General features: G+C 44.1%; 1 protein-coding gene across 5 annotated transcripts in view; it reads right to left on the bottom strand.

Moving 5' to 3' along the window:
• PLXDC2 (plexin domain containing 2) overlaps window positions 1–24371 on the bottom strand; it is a 600976-nt gene that overhangs the window by 82572 nt on the left and 494033 nt on the right. For all 5 annotated transcript variants that reach the window (XM_033931311.1, XM_033931312.1, XM_033931308.1 and 2 more), the window contains 2 exons: window positions 22519–22637; window positions 21332–21431 (listed from right to left, as the gene is read on the bottom strand). In XM_033931311.1, coding sequence (XP_033787202.1) covers window positions 21332–21431; window positions 22519–22637 — 219 coding nt within the window. The remainder of the gene's footprint in view (window positions 1–21331; window positions 21432–22518; window positions 22638–24371) is intronic.

Here is a 24371-nt window from a genome sequence, read left to right as displayed (position 1 = left end):
TGCTGCGAAGCTGATCTTTGGAAAACGTAAATTTGACCATGTGACCCCTTTGCTTCAGAGTCTTCATTGGCTCCCGGTTTATTTTAGAATTCAATTTAAATGCGCTTGTATTTCTTTTAAAATTCTACATGGTATCTTTAATCCTCTTATTCCTTTATTTTGGAATGTTTACTGATTCTCCTTTGAAAGAGGTAGCCAACAATTTAAACTCTCCCTTCCTTCTAAAAAAGGGATTAAAGGAGTCAAGATCTTCAGTCAATCTTTGGTTTTTAAATTCTCTCAACTTTGGAATGATCTCCCCTTTTTTTTAAGGAGTTCCAGTTCGTTTCAATTTTTCTGTAAATCTTTAAAAATTACTCTATTTGCCAAACATTTTGAAAATTAATTCTTTTGAAATTTTACTACTATCTTCTATTTATCATTTGTAAATCATTCCCTATTTATTTAATTGCTGTGTGTAAACTGAGTCGAGCATTCTCAGAATGATGACTCGGTATAAAAAGTTAAGCTTTAGTTTAGTTTAATTTATTTCCATTAAACTTTGCTTTTGTGACCAGGAGAATAAAATTTTGCAATTTACCTATTTAAAATGTGAAAATGCCAAATTTTCATCTTTTCATTCTTATAAAGTCATAAAAAGCAACATATGAATCACAATTAAGAACATAAGAACATAAGAAATGCCATCTCCGGATCAGACCTTCGGTCCATCAAGTCCGGCGATCCGCACACGCGGAGGCCCTGCCAGGTGTACACCTGTCGTAATTTATAGTCCACCATATCCTTACATGCCTCTCTTAAGGAGATATGCATCTAGTTTGCTCTTGAAGCCTAGGACGGTCGATTCCGCAATAATCTCATCTGGGAGGGCATTCCAGGTGTCAACCACTCTCTGAGTGAAGCAGAACTTCCTGACATTAGTCCTGAACCTGTCCCCCCTTAGCTTCATTACATGTCCTCTAGTCCGTGTCAAATTGGACAACGTAAATAATCTTCTCTGCTCTATTTTGTCGATTCCTTTCAGTATTTTGAAGATCTCGATCATATCCCCACGCAGTCTCCTTTTCTCAAGGGAGAATAATCCTAGTGTTATAAGTCTGTCCTCGTATTCCAGTTTTTCCATACCCTTCACCAGTTTTGTTGCTCGTCTCTGCACCCTCTCCAGCAGTTTTATATCCTTCTTTAGGTAGGGAGACCAATGTTGGACGCAGTATTCCAAGTGTGGTCTGACCATTGCCCTATAAAGCGGCATTATAACTTTCTCCGATCTACTCGAGATTCCTTTCTTTATCATGCCCAACATTCTATTTGCCTTCATATTTCAAGGCACCTAGTAAGGTCCTGTTACTATTGTAATCCTCTTTGAGGTGCACTGAGTGAGCCAGTGGAAGAGACGGGTACTTGTTCCCGTTATGGAGCAGCACGGCTTTGATGCTTCTGGATGAACTGTCAATGAAGAGATGCCCAAAAAGGTAAATTTCAAAAGCAAAGCCTGAGGGGAATGATAGTCATTTTCTATAGTTTTGTGGCATAGGCAATTAAGAAAGAACACTTATTACCCAGGAACAATAAATAAATAAAGCTTGTTACATGGTGATATCATTTTTTTTTTAAGACTGTGAAAAAACCTGCAATCAGCTTCTGCAACTGTTCAGAGACAAATGACTGTAGAAGTATTATATATTTCTCAAAGCCCTTCCCCCACCTAACATCAAGATGGGCTGTAGGCTCAGTGGTTAATAAATTCTACAGAAAAAAGAAAAACAGTGTAGCTTGTTTTCTAATATATTATCCTTTATTATGTCCTTCAATATTAAACCTGATTCTAAAAGACAGACAGATTAAGTCAGTTCAGAATATCTGCTATAGTGTGGTGGTAATTATTACAGAATGATTTTAATCCAATTTTACACATATCCTATATTGTTCAGGCTTGTGCTTCATCACAAAAAGAAACCCATAAAAGCTCACATTTTTTGTTTTGCAATTCATGCTTTCAAAATATCCACTTCTTTGAAAAATATTGAATACATTTGGATCAGGCAAGAAGTCCTCACAGGAAGCTCCTACACCTGCTTACGGCCAATTTGTGCAAAAATGTTTTGTTTCCATCGTGACACCTGAGATGAAGAAATGCCAAAACTGAGCTAATCTGGGCTGCTTTAGAGATTAATGCTTGCCAGAAGCAGCAGATTCATATCCTAGGGTACTTAGTCTGGTTACATATGATCGCTGTACCCGCCAAACCATCAGAGAATGCTCCAGAAATGTACTTTGCCATGACGAGAGGCTTTTAAAAAAAAAAATTTCCCAGAACTCCGAAGTCTCCTGTTCAAGAAAACAAACCCTAAGACTTGTTCAAATATTTTAAAAGTTAGGACAGTTGTTTCTTATGCTTTTCAGTAAAAAAGGCAACAGTCAGGCCAGTTTTCAAAAGGAGTTATGTTTTAGTGGTGGGTTGTGGGGCAAAGAACAACTCCCCTAACTGTATATTTTCAAAACTTATATAGATCGCACTTGGCCTTTTAACTTGCTATCCTTATCAATTGTTATTCTTATCAATATGGGCTGGGTTGAGGTAGAAACAGAAGCAGAAGCAGCCCTAAAATTATCAAGCATTTACCTCAACGGTCCAGAAGAAATCTTTACTGCAGCTTTGTAAAAGCCAGCGAAAGATTCCATACTTACCACAGCATCCCACAATGATCTCAATGCGATGTAATAACTATTAAATTTTAACCAGTGATCTCTATAGAAAAATCTGCACTGCTCTGAAAGTTTATTGAGCAGTGGAGTGGTGTCGCTCGGAAGAATTTATTTAAGCTGATTTAAAAATTTTTAATTCACTTGAAGATTATAAATTTGAAAATCCCCTACTGTGGGGAATGCATGTATTTTTGCAAAATGAATAAATACATACATACATACATACATGAATACCGTATTTTCGCGGATATAACGCGCACCTGTGTAAAACGCGCACAGGGGTATAGCGCGCAGAAATCACGATGATATGTACCAAAACTTTTCTATACCGCGCTCAGGCATATAACGCGCATGATGCCCGACGCTCCTTTCGCCCGCCCTGACTTTCCGTGCGCTGTCCCGACTCTCCGTTCACCCCCCCTGACTTCCGTGCACTGTCCCCCCTTGAAGTCCTGTCCCCCCTTGAAGGTCTGTCCCCATCCTGAAAGCCTGATGCCCCCCCCCGACGTCCGATACATCCCCCCCCCCCCCGGCAGGACCACTCGCACCCTCACCCCGAAGGACCGCCGACTCCCCAACAATATCGGGCCAGGAGGGAGCCCAAACCCTCCTGGCCACGGCGACCCCCTAACCCCACCCCGCACTACATTACGGGCAGGAGGGATCCCAGGCCCTCCTGCCCTCGACGCAAACCCCCCTCCCCCCCAACGACCGCCCCCCCCAAGAACCTCCGCCCGTCCCCCAGCCGACCCGCGACCCCCCTGGCCGACCCCCACGACCCCCCCCACCCCCCTTCCCCGTACCTTTGGAAGTTGGCCGGACAGACGGGAGCCAAACCCGCCTGTCCGGCAGGCAGCCAACGAAGGAATGAGGCCGGATTGGCCCATCCGTCCTAAAGCTCCGCCTACTGGTGGGGCCTAAGGCGCGTGGGCCAATCAGAATAGGCCCTGGAGCCTTAGGTCCCACCTGGGGGCACGGCCTGAGGCACATGGGCCAAACCCGACCATGTGTCTCAGGCCGCGCCCCCAGGTGGGACCTAAGGCTCCAGGGCCTATTCTGATTGGCCCACGCGCCTTAGGCCCCACCAGTAGGCGGAGCTTTAGGACGGATGGGCCAATCCGGCCTCATTCCTTCGTTGGCTGCCTGCCGGACAGGCGGGTTTGGCTCCCGTCTGTTCGGCCAACTTCCAAAGGTACGGGGAAGGGGGGTGGGGGGGTCGTGGGGGGCGGCCGGGGGGGTCGCGGGTCGGCTGGGGGGGCGGTCGGAGGTTCTTGGGGGGGGCGGTCGTTGGAGGGAGGGGGGTTTGCGTCGAGGGCAGGAGGGCCTGGGATCCCTCCTGCCCGTAATGTAGTGCGGGGTGGGGGTAGGGGGTCGCCGTGGCCAGGAGGGTTTGGGCTCCCTCCTGGCCCGATATTGTCGGGAAGTCGGCGGTCCTTCGGGGGGGGGGGGATGTATCGGACGTCGGGGAGTCGGCCGGGCAAGAGGGCTTGGGCTCCCTCTTGCTCCGATCGTGGATGCGGGTGCGGGTGGGAGCGCGTGCGAGCGGTTGTTCGGGGTGGGGGTGCGAGCGGTCCTGCTGGGGGGGTGAATCGGGCGTCGGGCGGGGTGGGAACTATGTTTAAAAACTTTTCTATACCGCGCTCAGGCATATAACGCGCGAGGGGTATGCGCGGTAGGTAAAATCGCGTATAACGCGCGCGTTATATCCGCGAAAATACGGTACATATATAAAAAGGTGCTAGGGTGACTATAATAATTATGGGGTCCTCTTACTAAGGTGCACTACCCAATTTAGCATGCATTAATTAGCATGAGCTAAATTCTAAGATGCTCACAGGAATATAATGGCTGTCAGCATTTATCACACACTAAGGGCTCCTTTTACAAAGGCGTGCTAGCGGGGTTAACTTTTCATCACGCGCTAACCCCCGCGCTGGCCAAAAACTACCGCCTGCTCAAGAGGAAGTGGTAGCAGCTAGCGTGTCCGGCGGTTTAGCGTGCGCTATTACGCACGTTAAACCGCTAGTGTGCCTTTGTAAAAGGAGCCCTAATTGTTAGCGTGAGATAAGTTTTTTATCGCAGGTCGCTGTGGTAAAAGTTTCCAAGTTTCCAAGTTTATTATGTATTTGATTAATTGCTTATATCGACTTACAGAAGAGATACACTAATGATCTCTTTTTCTGGTATCTCATTGCTCTGTGCATTCTTTGCTTTCCTTCTCAAACTCTCTTCATCCTGTCCTCTGCGGCAAAGAAAACATCGCTTGCAAAAGCTCTTACTACACAGCAAGCCCTCATTAGATGTTCACTAAAACAAGATTCATGTACACTTTGCGATCCTTCTAAACCTCATTTAACTTTCCCTCAGATTGAGTATGAAATTAATTTCCTTTTGAGTTTCAAAAATATTTGAGATAAATTACAGGAAGCAGAAAACAAGTTCAGGCACATTGTACAGGCCAATTTAAATGGAACTGAGACCAAATTAGAAATTTAGTATTGTGGGGGAGTGAAATGAGGAACTCACGTTACAGCGTGAATTAAGAAGACAAATGTTTAGACATGTGAGTTTTGGATAGGACAGATGCTCCAGTAGTTATGCTGCTCCTGAGTTCCTTGGATATAATGCTTTGATTTTTCTACATGCAGTTACTAAGTGGGCTTTTCCACATAAAGCTGACTTCCTTTTCTTTTTAATTGGCTTAGTTGCCAAGCCATAAAACAAATCATGGTATTTTCCAAGTTTTTACTACAGAGGTCAAGTAACCATACTGATACTGACGGAGGAGTATTTTTTACTGCACAACATTATGTTTGCATAATTCTTATATTTGTCTAATGCAGGGATCGACAACCTGCAGCTCACAAGCAACACGCGGCACTCCCCCTGTGTTCACTGACCCCGTTGCACCCCCACAAAGTTCAGAATAAAAGCATACATGACTGCCTCCGAACATCAGCACCTGGCATAGGGAAAGCCTAGTAGAGCTGCACAGAGGTGGCTTAAGTAGTCTGGGGGGTGGGCTAGTGAACCATAGAGAGGAGGACTCAGGCCCATAAGCCACTCTAACCACGACATTCACGGTGAAAAATGGGAGCCCACCAACCCCCCCCCCAAAAAAAAACCTACTGTACTGCCATATAGGTGCCACCTGCAGCCATAAGGGCTATTAGGGTTTTGTGGGTATAGTGGGTTTTGGATAGCTCACCATAGCCTATAACTGGGCATTTGAGACTCGGACACATTTTTGGTTGAGAATGTGGTATAAATCCCTGGACGTCCAGATAGACAATTCTCAAAAAATATATACCGTATTTTCACATAGATAACGCGCACCCGTGTAAAACGCGCACACGGGTATAGCGCGCAAAAAACACTACTTTATGTACAGAAATTTTTATATACCGCGCACACACGTATACCGCACATGCCGCCCCGACTCCCCCGTCGCCGTCCAACTCTCCTTTCACCCGCCCCGACTCTCCTCTGGCCACCCCGACTCTCCTTTCGCCCACCCCGACTCTCCTCTGGTCCCGACTGCTCGTTTCCAGCCCTGCCCCGAGTCTCCTCTGGTCCCGCCTGCTCGTTTCCAGCCCTGCCCCGAGTCTCCTCTGGTCCCGCCTGCTCGTTTCCAGCCCTGCCCCGAGTCTCCTCTGGTCCCGACTGCTCGTTTCCAGCCCTGCCCCGAGTCTCCTCTGGTCCCGCCTGCTCGTTTCCAGCCCTGCCCCGAGTCTCCTCTGGTCCCGACTGCTCGTTTCCAGCCCTGCCCCGAGTCTCCTCTGGTCCCGACTGCTCGTTTCCAGCCCTGCCCCGAGTCTCCTCTGGTCCCGCCTGCTCGTTTCCAGCCCTGCCCCGAGTCTCCTCTGGTCCCGCCTGCTCGTTTCCAGCCCTGCCCAGAGTCTCCTCTGTTCCCGCCTGCTCTTTCCAGCCCTGCCCCGAGTCTCCTCTGGTCCCGCCTGCTCGTTTCCAGCCCTGCCCCGAGTCTCCTCTGGTCCCGCCTGCTCGTTTCCAGCCCTGCCCCGAGTCTCCTCTGTTCCCGCCTGCTCATTTCCAGCCCTGCCCCGAGTCTCCTCTGGTTCCGCCTGCTCGTTTCCAGCCCTGACCCGAGTCTCCTCTGGTCCCGACTGCTCATTTCGCCGCCCTGTCCTGCTTGCCGCTCTGTAAGCATGCGCAGACCATCTACAGACAAAGAAGATGGTCTGAGCATGCTTGCCGCTCAGTTTTCTGCGCCGGGTTGTCGGGGCGCGCTTTTGATCTGTCACCAAGGCGGGCCTTTGTCACGGTGTGCTTTTGACCATGTGGCTTTGTCCCCCCTCTATCTGGCCTTGTAATTTGCCCAGTAAATACCATTTTTCCTTTACAATAGCATCTCAGCCTTTGGGTAAGCCTATAAAAGATTAATGCAGCATGTAGAGCCCACATTTCAGTAATTTGATCTCTTCAGATTGGTATTCTGCATTTATCTACCAGGTAGTAGAGTTTATCAATTAAATTTAAATTTACTGCCATAATGGAAGGAATGAGACGAAAGTCATATACAGCGGACTTTAAGCTTAAAGTCGTTGCGAAAGCTGAGGAAATAGGCAACCGGGCCGCAGCAAGAGAGTTCAATGTTGGAGAAACATCGGTGCGTGAATGGAGAAAAGATAAGAAGGAACTGGAGAAATGCAATCCGCGCAAACGGGCACGTCGTGGGGCCAAATCAAAATGGCCTCAGCTGGAGGATGACTTGAAGCAGTGGATTCTGGAGAGAAGGGAGCAAAATGAATCAGTCTCTACTGTTGCGATTCAGATGAAGGCAAAACTACTTGCCAATGGAAGAGGAATACCCGACTTCAAAGCTGGCTTCACATGGATCTCAAAATTTATGAAAAGGAACGGACTATCAGTTAAAATGAGAACAACTGTTGGCCAGCGACTTCCGGATGACTGGCAGCAAAAATTGATTGATTTCCGTGACTTTGTCGCCAAAGAAATATCTGAACTTGGCATCACTGCAAAGGACGTCATCAACATGGATGAAATTCCAATGGCATTCAACATTCCACCGACAAGAACCGTAGCCCCCACAGATACTAAATCTGTTGCCATCACCACAACTGGGCATGAAAGAACGTGTTTTACAGTAGTTCTTGGTTGCTCAGCTAGCGGGGTTAAGTTAAAGCCCATGCTCATTTTCAAAAGGGTCACTATGCCCCGTGAAAAGCTGCCCACCAGTGTGGTTGTGCACTGCAACAAGAAGGGATGGATGGACTGCGACGTAATGAGATTGTGGATAGATAAATGCTTTAGGGCAAGACAGGGTGGATTCTTTGCAAAAAAATCCTTGTTAATTTTTGATGCCATGGCTGCCCACAAAGAAAAAAATGTTCAGGCCTACATTAATTCTACTCGTGCCCACATCGCTGTGATACCTGGAGGCCTGACGTGTAAGCTGCAGCCACTTGACATCGCAGTGAATCATCCATTCAAGACTTTTGTTAGGAAGGAGTGGGAGCAGTGGATGCAGAGCGGCACGCACGAGTACACACCCGCGGGGCGGCTGAAGCGGGCAACTTTCACAGAAGTCTGCAAGTGGGTGGCTTTAGCATGGGACAAAATAACACCAAATACTATTGTAAACGGATTTAAAAAAGCGGGCATTGTTTATAAAACCAATGACACTACGGCTACTACCAGTGCAGTGGAAGGAGGCAACAACACGGATATCAGCGATGATGACGACGACGATGACGATATCACTTCAGAAATAAACGAGGATCGTCTGCAGGCCGTGCTCACTTTATTTAATGATGATGATGACAATTCAGATTTTGATGGATTCAAGGATTCAGATGACTGTGATGATGACTGAATAAACCTGTAAACTTTGTTTATTTACCGTACAACTTTACCGTAACTACGGTAACTGTATTTAGATTATTTTGTCCTCGATACTTCATTTGATCTACCGGTTAATGTTATAGTTTATAAGAATGAACATGTGATTTCTGTTCTTGTTGCTGAATTCATACTCACTAATTCTAGATTAAAAGTTATACGTTTGTTTATAAGAATGAACAGTTTTTTTCTTTTGACGTTTTTGGTTGGAGGGTGTGTGAATGGTGCGTGAGTTCTCCTATGTCCATTTTTGTTCCCATTAGAAAAAACACTGATAAGTTCCCAGAAAAAGATACATTAAAATAAGAAGTGAAAACAAAGGCCCCTACAGATGAGAACATAAGAATAGCCTAACTGGGTCAGTCCAATGGTCCATCATGCCCTGTAGCCCATTCTCATGGTAGCCAATCCAGGTCACTAAATACCTGGTCAAAACCCAAAGAATAACAACATTCCATGCTACCGATCCAGGGCAAGCAGACGCTTCCCCCATGTCTTAATAACAGACTATGGACTTTTCCTCCAGGAATTTGTCCAAACCTTTTTAAAACCAGCAACGCTATCTGCTTTTACCATAACTTAAATCATTCCTTCCAAACAGAGACCTTGCTAGATGTCAAATACAGAAAGAACAAGGTACTGTAACTTCACAAGGACTTAGCTGTGCAGGAATACCTATACCTATATACCTATACCATATACCTAGTGCAAAAATGTGCAAAGGTCTGTTTTTTCTTTCCATCACTACATAGCTTACGGTAATGCCACACAAGCAACGCTGTTACAAATATATTCTGAAGGTCAATGCTAAGGTTAACAAAGTTTCCTTCCTTGGACCACAAGGAGATACTGACAAACCACTGAAAGAGATCCCAGGAACAACACCCAAAGACCCACTCAGTGTGTGAACCAGTTGAGTGGAGTGGACTAGGGTAACTGGGGGGTGGAAATGGACCCGGAGTTTTCTCAGCAGAATTTCCCAGACCACCTCTTCCTCTCAACACATTGACACGCTAGTGGGTTTATTTTATAGCTTTTTCACTCCCTTCGGTCTGCCTGTCCCCCTTGAAGTCCTGTCCCCCCTTGAAGGTCTGCCTGTCCCCCTTGAAGTCCTGTCCCCCCTTGAAGGTCTGCCTGTCCCCCTTGAAGTCCTGTCCCCCCTTGAAGTCCTGTCCCCCCTTGAAGGTGTGCCTGTCCCCCTTGAAGTCCTGTCCCCCCTTGAAGGTGTGCCTGTCCCCCTTGAAGTCCTGTCCCCCCTTGAAGGTCTGCCTGTCCCCCTTGAAGTCCTGTCCCCCCTTGAAGTCCTGTCCCCCCTTGAAGTCCTGTGCCCCCTTGAAGGTGTGCCTGTCCCCCCTTGAAGGTGTGCCTGTCCCCCTTGAAGTCCTGTCCCCCCTTGAAGGTGTGCCTGTCCCCCTTGAAGTCCTGTTCCCCCTTGAAGGTCTGCCTGTCCCCCTTGAAGTCCTGTCCCCCCCTTGAAGTCCTGTCCCCCCTTGAAGGTCTGCCTGTCCCCCTTGAAGTCCTGTCCCCCCTTGAAGTCCTGTCCCCCCTTGAAGGTCTGTCCCCATCCTGAAAGCCTGATGCCCCCCCCTGACGCCCGATTCATCACCCGGAAGGAGCGCTCGCACTCCCACCCCGAAGGACCGCTCGCACCCCACCTGAAGGACCGCTTGCACCCCCACAGCCTCCCCCCCTCCCCCATGGAGAAGCTACCTTGTTTCCGGATGCCAGCGAGCCCAGCTGTTTCCTCTGCCGGCGGTCCCGCCCCTTCTCTGAGCCCTGCTGCGCTGCTTCCTCATCCGGCGGTCCCGCCCTTTCTCTGATGTCAGAGAAAGGGTGGGACCGCCTGAAGAGGAAGCAGCGCAGCACAGGGCTCTGAGAAGGGGCAGGACCGCCGGCAGAGGAAGCAGCTGGGCTGGCATCCGGAAACAAGGTAGACTGCTTCTCCATGGGGGAGGGGGGGAGGCTGTGGGGGTGCAAGCGGTCCTTCAGGTGGGGTGCGAGCGGTCCTTCGGGGTGGGAGTGCGAGCGCTCCTTCCGGGTGATGAATCGGGCGTCGGGGGGGGGGGGGGGAAACTATGTAAAAAAATTTTTGTACAACGCGCTCACGCGTATAACGCGCAAGGGTATGCGCGGTACGTAAAAACCACGTATAACGCACGCGTTATATGCGAGAAAATACGGTATATATCTTGGATATATTTTTCGAGAATGGACTTTGGACGCTGCCGATTTAGGGCAATTAGGGCCCTAGGCCCAAAACGGACTTAGACGTTTCTTTTGATTATGCCCCTCCACACTGTATATGCCAGCCCAGCTCTGCCTATTCTCCTCCTCCAGGAATACCTACACGTATATCAAACAAAGCTATGTGCTACTGGCTGATAGTGTGAATAAAAGACAGTTATTTAAGAATCTATATAAGCTGTTCCTTATGAAATTACTTGTCTAGTGAATCATATTTAATGGAATAAACTGGACAAAGGCAGACGATGTCATATATGACATATCAAGACTCATTTTCAAAACACTTAGGTGGGAATTCATGAAAGGGTGCTGAGTGCGTTAGCGTTCACTAATACGCTTGACACTCTTTCATGGATTCCCCCCATAGACACACAAAGTACCATAGATTTATATGGCATTTTGGGGATCTTTTCCTAAGGCACGCTAGCTGATTTAGCGCGCGGTAAATGCTAACACGCCCATTATACTCTGTGGACGCATTAGTGATTGTGCTTTGAAAACGAGCTCCATATTGAAAAAGAGATGAAAGCAAATGATGAGGGAATGGGGAGACATATGAACTAGAGAAAGAAACGCCTAACCATAGAATATAACAGCATGGCAACTTACAAGCACATTTTTAAAACTCCATGTCTGTGTGTGCACTGTTTCTCCAGGTCCTTGGACAAGGGAGCTGAGTGGGCTTTGGAGATAGATGAGAGAGGAGAGGGATAACTTAGGGCTCCTTTTACTAAGCCGCGTTAGGGCTTTAAAGCGAGGAACAGCGTGTGCTAAATTGCCGCCTGCGCTAGACCTTAATGCCAGCGTAGCGCGGGGTTTAGCGCAAGCTAAAATGCTGTGTGTGCTAAAAATGCTAACGCGGCTTAGTAAAAGGAGCCCTTAAAGTATATGAGTCTGGGGGATGAGAGATGCACCATACTAGGTGCTCTTTTCCCAGCTATATCCTTTTAACGCTCTTTATCCATTTTTATATTTTACTTGACTCTCTTCCTTTCCTCTGCTAATTCTCTCCTTTCTCTACAGTTTAGTTTCCTCTTTTCTTCCCCTACCAGTCCCCTCTTTCTTCTCTCCTAGTTCACCCTTTCCTTTCTTCCCTGTCACTACACTCTCTTCTTTCTGCTTTCTTATTACATGCTTTCTTCTCTATCACTCCACTCCTTTTTTCTTTCATGTCCTCCAGTTCACTCTCTTATCACATTCCCTTTAGTCTGTTCTCTTCTTTCCCTTTCAGTCCATTATTTTTCTCATCCTTATCATCCATTGCCTAATTCTCCTCACTACTTTAATTTTTCCTCTCCCCCTTCTCTATCTCATTCTCTGCTCTCTCTCCTCTTCCCCATTAAAAAAAAAAAAAAATCAAAACTAAGCACATTCCTATTTACAAAACATCCTAAAGCAAGCTGTTCATTTCATTTTTGACTTTCATTTAGTCTCAAGGTTAGTGTTTGGCAAACTTGCAGTCAGTTTTACCAGAGAAGCATAAACTACATGGCTGCAGGATCTTTTCTGAAGATAAAGCAGGAAACAATTGAAATTCTTTATGTGTCCCAAAGAACCAACAAATAAACTAAAACAACTAGTCTTTCATTTCACTTTTACAGTAATTGACTAGCACCATGGTTGATTTAACACCTTTGAAAGATAAGAATGCAAGAACATTCATACTCAGAGGATCGTTGACATTGTCTCTCTACGGGCCAACATCATTTAACAGTTCTGTCAGGATATTCTTAGATTGCCATTTTATACCGACAGATTTTGTTTTGTTGGAAGTGCAATTTTGCTTCAAGAAATTTGCTTGGATTTGGTTGTTCCCTTGAATGAAAAGTGCCTTCCCAGTAGATTTTAAACTTGCATTAAAGAATGGTAAGAAAAGCTTTGACCTTTAAAAAAGGAAAGCGAAAATCAGTTAGATCAAATAGATTATTGTTGACCGAAGGTCATCATATAAGCTGCACCTTACAGCTTGACTAAAGCATGATAATAATAATAATAATAATAACTTTATTCTTGTATACCGCATTACCATGGAAGTTCTATGCAGTTAACAGAAGAAGAGACTGTACATTTACAGCGATGTTACAATTTCGTTAATGTTAGATTTACATTTTGGACGATACATATTCGGTCAAGTTACCTTTACATTTTTGACAGTAAATATACGGTGAAGTTATTTTGGCAGCTAGGTTATATGTTCAGAGCGGTTACAATTGCTATAGTTAGATACAGCAGCGTTACCGATAGCGGTGTTGCATGAGGAGGTAAGGGTCTGGGGGGGAGAGATCAGGAGGGGAGGGAGGAGGAGGGAGGGTTGATCAGAGGAATATCCCTCTCCCTCCAGCACCCCCCCCCCCAAATATAAACAAAACAAAACAGAGAAAAAAACCCTATCTGTCATTAGTGGAAGGTCAGATAAGATTTAAGTTGATTTTATTGTTAGACCTGCACTACTTAAACCACCCTTTTATGAAGCCACGCTATGCTTTTTATCGTCGGCCAAGGCATTATTAGCTCTGACACGTATAGGAATTTTATAAGCGTCAGAGTTTTTACTGCCGCGACTGGTGATAAAAGGGGGCTAAGATAGTTAAGCACATTAAAGGTTTTTAAAAAGTTGGTTTACTCTAAGCAAAAAGAATGCCATTCTTGAATTAGTAACAGATGCAGACATAAATCACCAGAGAGTAATTTGGGTTGTTTTTTTTTAAAATTGCTTCTTCATTTATAATGTGAGGGGTCTTTTTCCATGATGATGAGCCAAATTTGCTGAAAATGATTCTTTTTCCATACTTCTCGTAAATAAAAACCAAAAAACTAGTTACCTACAGATTATTAAGCCTGGTTTACATTCTGAACCTATGGGAAAAATCTAATGTCTACTGTAGACATTTCATTTTCTTGTTTGCTTTCTGTTCATCATTGAAGTTTGTAGTTTTTAAAATTAAAGATTAACACATTTTATCTGTAGCAGGGCACATAGGGATAAAATAGGTCTTGTGACAAATAACATATGTTAATCTTTAGTAGGAGACCGTGTTAGCTGCCTACCATACATAGCTCACTCTTGTTTTTCAAACTAGATGGGCCAGACTAGATGGGCCATTTGACCTTTATCTATCATTATGTTTCTATATGTTACATACATCTCAGTCAGCTTCAGTTTACCACAGAAAACTCACAGTTCTCAACTGGGCTCTCAGTTGTAAGAAGTTAAGTAGGTCCTGAGCAACTTAAAAAAAGACTGGGCCTTACATGACAGACAGCAAAGGAGCCCTTTTACTAAGATGTGTTAGGTATTAATGCATACCTAATGCAGCTTAGAAGATCTTACCGCAGGATACACTCAGGCATCTTGCAGTACTACTGGCATTTATGCATGCAAACCACATGTAAAATAATTTTTTAAAAAAAATTTCTGTGGAGGAGGCATGTCAGAAGGTGGAGAATGGGTGTTTCTATGCTAATTTGTTAGCGTGTCTACTTAACTGATTAGCGCATGAGCCCTTACCAGTGGCATAGCTGAGACTCAGTAGGTCTAGGGAGGGAGGACCGAGATGGCATCCCCCCTGCATGTGAGCGTGCACATGACCCCCGGTCTGGTACCTCCCAAGATCTGGCATCTCCCTCCCCTTTAGCGCCCTCCAGGTCTTCCACAGCTACAGTGTCAGAGACAGTGCTAAAGGTCACCTCTCTGGTCGCCGGAACCTCTCCTCTGCTGCATCCCACCAACAGGAAGTTGCATCAGCATGGTGGGACATGACAGAGGATAGGTCCCGCCGGCCAGAGAGGTGATATTTAGCTTTGTCTCTGATGCTGTAGCTGTGGAGGACCCGGTGCACAGGTAAGTAACTGAGTATGGGGGGCCAGGAGGTGCTGAACCTCGATACATGGAAGCAAGGATTTATCTGCAGACAGCACCTACCGGTGGGCAGCCCTGGGCATTTTGCTTGCTCGATGCTAGCTACACCCCTGGCCTTAACCTCCTACAAATGGATGGCGGTAAGTGCTCATACACTAATTTTTGTTAATGGCTATGTACTAATGGCAACATTAGCACAAGGTCATAAAATTTGAAAATCGGTCATTTTCCATTTGTGAGAAAAATAGCCTTAGCATGCAGGAAAAATCCATATAAGGGCATACTAACGGCAACTTTTTATGCACTTTGGTAAAAAGACCCCTAAGTGAGATTAGGCCCTCTATATCAACACTATAATAACTATAATGAATAGCATTAAGAAATCAACCACTCATCAAGGTAGAAGCACAGTATAGTAATGCCTGAACTCAGGTCTCAAGCCAACTGCAGGTTTTAATATTTTGTGTTATAACTATTTAACATGCTATGTACTGGAAGAACTGCTTTAATAAATAGAGCTAGGCAATTATATCAGAAAATTAAAGTTTCATACTGCTCTTGTTTAGATGCTGTGGTAGTGCCTGAAATGAGGAAACTGGTATGGAGGAAGATTCTTGTATAGGAGATTGCTGATGGTAAAAAGGTTAAGACTTCCTATGCTAAGATATGTACAGTATGCATTACACTTCACCCTCCGTAATCACGGTTTCAGCATTCGCGGTTTTGATTATTCACGGTTTTTAGCTTGATGGCTCCTCCCCCCCCCCCCCCAATTACATCAGCTTGCATAGAGAAATCGCTGATTCCAAATGTTTACAGAGAAAATCGCTGATTCCCAGCACTTTCTTTACTGTGTTTTGCCTCTCCTTCAGGAACAGGCCAGGTCTCCCACCATGTTATTCGCGGTTTCACCATATTCACGATGGTTTTTAATAGAAAACAGCGAATAACATATGAAAAAGTTATTTGCGGTTTTTCAGTATTTGCGGTTCTGTTAATCCCCTATCACAGCAAATACGGAGGGAGAAGTGTAAAAGGATGAAATACCGGAACAGTACGAAGATAATTCTCAGTGACACCCCCAGACTTTCTCCCTCTCTCACACTCCATGCTATATTGTTGTAGTGATCAAATCTGTCCTTACCCAACCCCCACTCCTTGAAACTAGTTGGGTATTCAGATTGTCCCTGATGAATATGCATGAGACACGTTTGTGTGTAGAAGCAGTGATGCATGGAAATATATCTTATCTCAAGACAAACAGGCAGCATATTCTCACATGTGGGCAGGGCAGGATTAATTAATTGAGGGCCCCTAGGCACACAAGCCCACTGGGCCTCCTGCCCTAAACCACCCGCCCTACCCTATCATGCTCTGCCCTGCCCCACAATACCCCGCTACATGCTCCGCCCCCATATATTTACCCATTTTATTACCCAATCCAGCATGTGCCCTTTTTTCTTTCTCCTCTCCACTTCCTTCCCTCTTCCTTGCCCCTGGTCTGGCATCTGTCTCCTTCCCTTCCCTCCCCTCCATGGTCTGGTATCTCCTTTCTTTCCCTGGTCTTGGCATCTCTCTTTCTTCTCCTCTCCCTTCCCTGGTCTTCCTTCTCCCTTCTTCCCTCTCTCCCCCCAGTTGGATGAAGCAGGATTCTCCGCCTCCCCAGCTGCCTGGTGAGGTGAGATCAGCTTCCCTCCCTTCCACTCCCTCACTGCACTCTTGCCCAACGTCCATAAGTAAACTGAACCCAGGCAACAGGGCTCTATCACTGTGTGTGCCGGCTTCCTTCTCCTCCAAAACAGGAAGTTACATCATGAGGGGGAGGGAGGAGAAGGGAAGCCAGTGCACGCAGTGTTAGAGCGAACTGAAACAGACAAAAAATGAAAGCAGATACCAGACTCTGCATGTCACGCAACATCAGAAAAATAGAAACAAAAAACAGTGCAAACAAAGCCAACAGACATAAATTTTCAACACTGACATAATTCAATCACTAAACTGAAAATAAAATAAATTTTCCTACCTTTGCTGTCTGGTGATATTAATATACTAATCATCTTGTTCTGCTTTCCTCTGTCTGTGCTCTTTAACTCTTTCCAGGCCTCCTTTCCATCTGCTATTTCTTTTCTCACCTCCTTTCTTCTTCAATGCCAAACAGACAGACAAAAGGTGGGAATGGATCTTTCACATTCAGCTTTCTTAAATTTTTCTTTTCTTTTTTGCCTCTGTTCACTCAAATCTTGCCTTCTTTCTCACCCTTCTTCTTTTTAAATGTTCAGCTACTTCTCAATTCTCCATCTTCTCTCAATCTCTAGCTCTCCTATTTCCCATCTCACTCCTTTCCCAGCCTCCTATTTTCTGTTATCTACTCTCCATTACCACATTTCTACCACTATACTCACTGCTCTCTCACTCATCTTGTCATCGCCCTTTTTATCTCATCAACATGGCTCACCACTTTCAGAATCCTCATCCCTGTCTCCTCTGGTCAGGCTATAACTCCCTGTCCTTTCTTTTCAATCTCCTAGCATCTTCTTATCCTAGCTTTCTTCCCTCTTGCTCTTCCATGGGTCCATCTCTCTTCCTCTATCCCCATGGTCCAACATTTTGCTCCCTCTCTTTTCTGCTTCCCATCTTTCTGCTTTCCATCCACAGGCCTAACATTTTTCCCTCCCTCCCTTCCATCCCCAGATCCAACTTCTCTCCCTTTCTCTTCCCAAATGAACCCTATCCCATCTCTCCCCCTGCCAGCCTGCCTCCCTTCCCCAGGTCCACCATTTCTCCCTTTCTCTTCCCAACAGTTCTCCCTTCAAGTATCTCTTTCCCTCTTTGTCCACACCACCCCAGGTACAACTTCTTTCCCTTCAGACCATTGCCCACTCTCTCTGTCCTTTGTTTCTGGCCCCATAAGCTCTCCCCCTCCCCCCAAGCCCAATCTAGCACTTCTTTTAATACCCTTCCCCTCTGTATTTAAATTTTTTTAAAAAAAAGTCCATGAGGCTTCCTCGGCCCAGTATGTTCTCCTCCTTCTCTCTGCGCCCATGTATCTCTACCTCACTCCTCTCTCACCACCATGTCCAATAATTCTCTCTCTCTCCCCAACAGTTCACCTTTCTTCATCTCCCCAATGTGCACCATCTCTTTCCCTCTCTCAGACACCCAATTCTCCCTTTCTATTTTCTCCCTCACCTCAGCATCTCTTTCCTTCACTCCCTCCATTTTTCCATCTTATGGCTCATGCTCCCCTCCCTCTTTCCCTTCATTCTGTGTCCTAAGTTCATGCCCCTCCTTCCTTCCATCATTTGGCCTGTTTGTGCTCCCTCCCTCTCAAGTCCCTGTTTGTGCTCCCTCCCTCCCTTCTGTGCTGCCCAGGTTTTTAGCTTATTACCGGCTCCCTCCTCCGTCTTGTTGCAGTGTTCGCTCAAAGCTGTGGACAGCGGCTTGTATATGCCTCCTGCAGCTGATCTGGAAGCCTTCTCTCTGATGTTGCAACGTCAGCCGCAGGAGGTACATAGGAGCCCGCGGCTTTGAGTGAATAGTACAGCAAGATGGAGGAGGGAGCTGGCAAGAAGCTAAACACCTGGGCGGCAGAGGAAAACGCTGCATCGCAAGTGGGGCCACATGCGGCTCCTGGGCCGTGGGTTGGACACCTCTGTAAAGAGAGGAAATTGTAGGGGTGGGGATTGGGTACTTAGCAACCTGCCAGTTGCGCCAATGTCAGGGGGGGCCCTGTGTTGCTGTCAATGCCGGGGGGGGAGGGCCTGTTGCCCCCCCAAATTAGAAAGCTGAGTCAGTGTTCCCTCCTTCAGCAGGCCCCCCTGACAGTTTCGGGCCCTAAGAACGTGCCTAGTGGGCCTATCCGTTAATCCGGCCCTGCATGTGGGTGATGTCATCCATGGAACCCGGCATGGACCACCCAAAGTGAACTGTCATTTTAAAAATAAAGACTGTCCATATTATGCATGCGTGTGTGTCTTCCCGTCCACTGCCAGCTTATGGGATCATTAGTTCTTTGATTTCCATGAAACGGAGAAGCCATCTTTTGCTTTTCTCTTCACAACGTTCAGCGTGTATCATATTGACATATGCTTATTATACACATTTATTTTTTGCATGTATTTACTGCATATGTATTGTGTATTTACTGCATATGTATTTAACATTAAATTTATTTCCTTTGTATTTTATTCCTCATCCAAAATTCTTCCTACAAGTTGTTTCGGACTTTCATCTCAACCAGTCTATCAACCTTCCAGTATTTTATCCAGAGCCGCATTCTCATCCTGATGTGGCAGCACTTCACACATTGGACTGCAAATGTACTCTAGCTTGCTACTTGGATAGAACCAAGCCTCACAGAACTTCTACTGAGCTGTTTCTGACATTTGACCCAAACAAGCTTGGAACTCCTGTAACCAAGAGAACTATTGCCACATGGATTGTGGACTTCACTGTATCTCATTCTGCTATGCTTGGACTGACGCTAGAGGGTTGTGTTACTGCACATAAGGTGCGAGCCGTGGTGATTTCAGTAGCCCATATACGCTCCACTCATCACACATTCATGACCCATTATTGCTTGGAAAATCTTACCAGACAAGATAACCAGTTTGGCTACAAAGTTCTCCAAAATTTAATCTCTAATTAGAAGCCAATTTCCCACCAGCCCTATTTGTTAGCTTGGGAGTACCCACATGTGAGAATATGCTGTTTGTTTGTCCTGGGATAAAACAGAGTTGCTTACCAAGGACAACAGTTCAAATAAAAGAACTGTCTTCTCATTCAAATTGGTAACCAAACTTCAGGATTGCAACCGTCACGTTTGAAAGTCACTCAGAGGTATAGAGTTCTTCAAGAAGAGAGTTGCGCCCTCTAGTGATGAACCAAAGTATATTTTTCTGTCGTTGCAACTTTATTAGTTCTGGTTACGTTCCAAGTTTGATTACAAAAGTAAATAAATAAATAAATGTCTTTACAGTCTTTCAAACACTTGTATGAAAATATTTTGTTTTTTCTTATCTTTACAAATCTTTTCAAATGAACATCGCTCTGTGAGAAAATTGAGAGCAGTTTGATAATTCAGTTTATAACAGGTTCGGGGTCTCTACGTGGCCCCGTTTCGATTCCTTCTTCAGGAGACCCTATTGTATGTAAATTGAAAAACCTTTTCAATGCTGATAGAATGCTTCAAGTTTGCGATGTGGTAACATCGTCAAAAGAACGCTGTCGGTGCTGTGAATTTAAACTGTCAGAGAAAACATAGCATCAGCTGTCTGGTTTAAAAGAGTACAGGGGCAGATGATGCTATGTTTTCTCTGACAGTTTAAATTCACAGCACCGACAGCGTTCTTTTGACGATGTTACCACATCGCAAACTTGAAGCATTCTATCAGCATTGAAAAGGTTTTTCAATTTACATACAATAGGGTCTCCTGAAGAAGGAATCGAAACGGGGCCACGTAGAGACCCCGAACCTGTTATAAACTGAATTATCAAACTGCTCTCAATTTTCTCACAGAGCGATGTTCATTTGAAAAGATTTGTAAAGATAAGAAAAAACAAAGTATTTTCATACAAGTGTTTGAAAGACTGTAAATAAAGATTAATAAAGTTTAAATTAGCCACAACTTTTTGAAAATATATAGAAAACTAACCACTAGTTCCTCAGTTTGCCACACTATGATGACGTATGGTAGCTGTCCTCATAGGAACTTTATAGCGTGTATAGTTTTCATTATTTTTATACTTTTCATTTCCTTTATTTTATATTATATTTGCTTGTGAGATACTTGTGCCTAGTATAATAGCATTTATAGCAAAAGTGATGATAATAACAGTCACTTAGCTTTTATCTAGCTCTGGGTCTAGCTCAATCCCCACCGACGCGTTTTCAAAAAGTTGTGGCTAATTTAAACTTTATTAATCTTTATTTATTAGTCTTTGAACCTTGGTGCACTATTTTTTTGAGTTTGAGTATGAAAGACTGTAAAGACATTTATTTATTTATTTATTTACTTTTGTAATCAAACTTGGAACGTAACCAGAACTAATAAAGTTGCAACGACAGAAAAATATACTTTGGTTCATCACTAGAGGGCGCAACTCTCTTCTTGAAGAACTCTATACCTCTGAGTGACTTTCAAACGTGACAGTTGCAATCCTGAAGTTTGGTTACCAATTTGAATGAGAAGACAGTTCTTTTATTTGAACTCTAATATTTTTCTGACTTCCACTAATATTTAACTATTAGTACCCCAGTGACATTATAAAGAAATTACCAAGGACAACAGGCAGATATTCTCACAACCCACCTACCTCCCCTTCTTGGCCTTTTAGCTTTGTTACTGCGAGCTGGCAGTGGTTGGTAAGGTACCTGCGCATGCATGGTACAGATAGTCTTTCTATTAGTAAAGTGACAATTCACTTTGGTCAGTTTGTGCTGAGTTCTGTGGATAACATCACCCACATGTGAGAATATCTGCCTGCTGTTCTTGGATAACACCTGTTACAGGTTAATAACTGTGCTTTTTGTACATTCATTAGGGATAATCTGACAAGACAATCATATAGGGGGAGGGGAGAGGAAGGGCCTGAGGATTGGTATGAGCACCATGACGCGTTCCATTACTCATGTTTACATACTGGGAATTTGCTGAATCCTGTGAACCACAACAAATGCATCAGATAGTCCTACTTTCACCGGATGATTGATGGAGCTTATCTGCGACACTGAGACAGGAATCTGCAAAGTAAACAAATTTAGGGGGGTTAGGCATCATACCCTGCCAAAAAGAACCAACCAACCAGTCAACAGTACAATGCTATTCAAGGATAAATCCACCTGGATTCTTGTTATAGTGGGAACATTGAAAGGAACACATGAAAAGCACAAATGACCTTCAGGTACTGGGTAGTCCTGCTTTAATGATGGACTTGGCAAGGGAAGTGTTTCGGTGTCTCTGCCTGCATCAGGGTTCAGAAAGTCTAGTAGTTCAGTAGAAATGATCAAAATACTGAAGTCACAATGAAAAAACTATGTCAAGGATTTTTGGGTTTAAATGCATGTGCATGTGCACACAACAACAACGCTTAAATCTAAAACAGGTGCATAACCTGAAAACACGCCCATGATCTGTCCTTTAACCACACCCACTTTTAGGTAGGTGCTTTGGACTAGACACACACTTTGTGATCTGCGCCTACCAAGATGGGTGCCTAACTTTCTATTAAGTCCAATTACCATCAATTAAGAGTTGTTAACTGTCAATTATTGGCACTGGTTAAGCCTATTTATCAATTAAATTAGGTGCCTACATTGACTAGGCACACAGGCGCCTAACTTTAGGCAGACTTTATAGAATTAAACACCAATTGCGCAAAAAATGCAAGGAGAGGGCTATGTTGATACACAGAGGGAAAGCCTCAGAACCCCATTAAGGAGAAACCCTCCATCAAATAGAGAGAGTAAATCACTTCATAGGTATAAAAATCTCCAGTAATAGTTAAAAAAAAACAATTGTGCATAAACAGTTCAATAACATCTATTTAGATATATAATCTTAACAAGTCACTTATCTTTTAGTGTGCACTCATTGCCTGTCTAACCAACAATGGCCAGCGTTTCGCCTTATGGCTGCATCAGGGAAAGGCGGGACTAAACATCACATTGACGCACTTTGTGCTCACCATTGCCCCAGATACATTAGATTGTCCCAGTGGGCTCACAGTCTGATAGGGAAAAATGCTTGAGTACCTGCATGTAAACCACTTAGGCTATTAGTGGTATATGAATGCTAAAAATAAATAATAATGTTTCTTGATCTACTTACATCTTTGTAGCCAAAGACTATTCGGCCATCATTGAGCAGTGTAGCTTGAAAAGTAAAACTTCCCAGGTTGTAATTATCCTGAAGATGTACATGATCCCACTGGACAACTAGTGCGGTGCCTGAAAATCCCAAAGAAGATGTGAAAGCTGTGACACCTGCATTTGTGCTATTATAATCAGCGTATATGACTGGCTGATATTCTATGTAATAAACTTGAAGTGAAGCAAATGCTCACAATCCAAAATAAAGTACTTCACTTTGCATCAACTTCTAAATACTTTAGGCTCTGCTCCAATACTTAAATGCAAATCATTTTTACCACTTTTAAAGTGGTTCATATCATGACCTCAGCGGCTACACTCAAACTGTATAATTCATGTATAGTTCGAGTTAGTTTTAGCAAGCCTCCTCATCGGTCAGCCCTTAGCTTTACTCACACTTAAAGTGATGTAATGCATTCTATAACTTATCTTAGTCAGCAGATTTTATGGGACTCTGACTTGAATTCACGTTTTGCGAATGAGCTGTTTGAAGGAGTATCCCCATTCAAAACAATTCACTACTAACTCTGAGCAATTCTAAAAGCTAAGGGCTGACCGATGAGGAGTTTTGCTACAACTAACTCAAACTATACATGAATTATACAATTCGAGTGTAGCCGCTGAGGTCATGATATGAACAACTTTAAAAGTGGTAAAAATGATTTGCGTTTAAGTACTGGAGAAGAGTGCAAAGTATTTGAAATTGATGCAAAGTGAAGTTCTTTATTCTTTTGGTTTGTGCTATTATAAGCATTTACTTATATGATTATGATCAAATTTAGATTTAACCCATTTGAGGAATGATCAAATTTAGATCGTTCTAGTATGAACAACTGACATTGCTGATTGAAAAAGAAAAAAACAAAACCCTCATGCACGCCAGTTAAGACATGGACATGAATGTACTCTTTATCAAATTATGATCATAAAACATTTTTAACTCAATTACAAAAAATACAGCAGATACTAAAAGCATCATCCAAATCAACCTTACAGCAAGGACAACATTTAGGAATGCCAGAAACAAGCAATAATTAACATGATAAAAATATCTTCCTTTCGTTTAAATATTTTAAACACTACATAAGAACATAAGAATTGCCTTACAAGATCAGACCAACGGTCCATCTAGCCCAGTAGAATAGAATTGTAGGATATGCGGAATATAAATAAATAAATATAAGTGGGAATAAGTAGCCCATTCTCACAGTAGCCAATCCAGATCACTAGTACTTGGCCAAAACCCAAAGAGTAGCAACATTCCATGCTACCAATCCAGGGCAAGCAGTGGCTTCCCCCATGTCTTTCTCAATAACAGACTATGGACTTTTCCTCCAGGAAATTGTCCAGACCTTTCTTAAAACCAGCTACGCTATCCTCTCTTATCACAACCTCGGAGTCCATTTTAGAAACATTCTAAAACCACACGACTTTATCGGCACATGTGAAGGCAGATTTTAGAAAGGAAGTCCTTGGTTGGAATGTGGTAATAAATATGTATGTGCTGGCTATGTATGGCAGTGCCCAATTTGTAATTGTCAATATCTACATAAGAAATGCCGCTGCTGGGCCAGGCCAGTGGGTTCATCATGCCCAGCAGTCTACAATATCAACATGTTGAACACATATGTACTGTATGTTAATAATTCAAAACATACACATGTACTGTATGTCTGACATGTTAGAAGTATGTTAGGAGTATTTATAGCTGTCTTTGAATAAATGACTTCTTATGTATATTAGTAGATAACATAGATGCTTTTAGTCCTCATTGCATCTATGATTTGTATGTAAGTAACATTTTAATTGTAA

The sequence above is a fragment of the Geotrypetes seraphini genome, chromosome 2 (assembly GCF_902459505.1).
Source record: "Geotrypetes seraphini chromosome 2, aGeoSer1.1, whole genome shotgun sequence".
Classification (NCBI taxonomy): Eukaryota; Metazoa; Chordata; class Amphibia; order Gymnophiona; family Dermophiidae; genus Geotrypetes; species Geotrypetes seraphini.
Note: the sequence above shows the minus strand (reverse complement) of the source record. Positions and strands in the feature narration are given on the sequence as shown.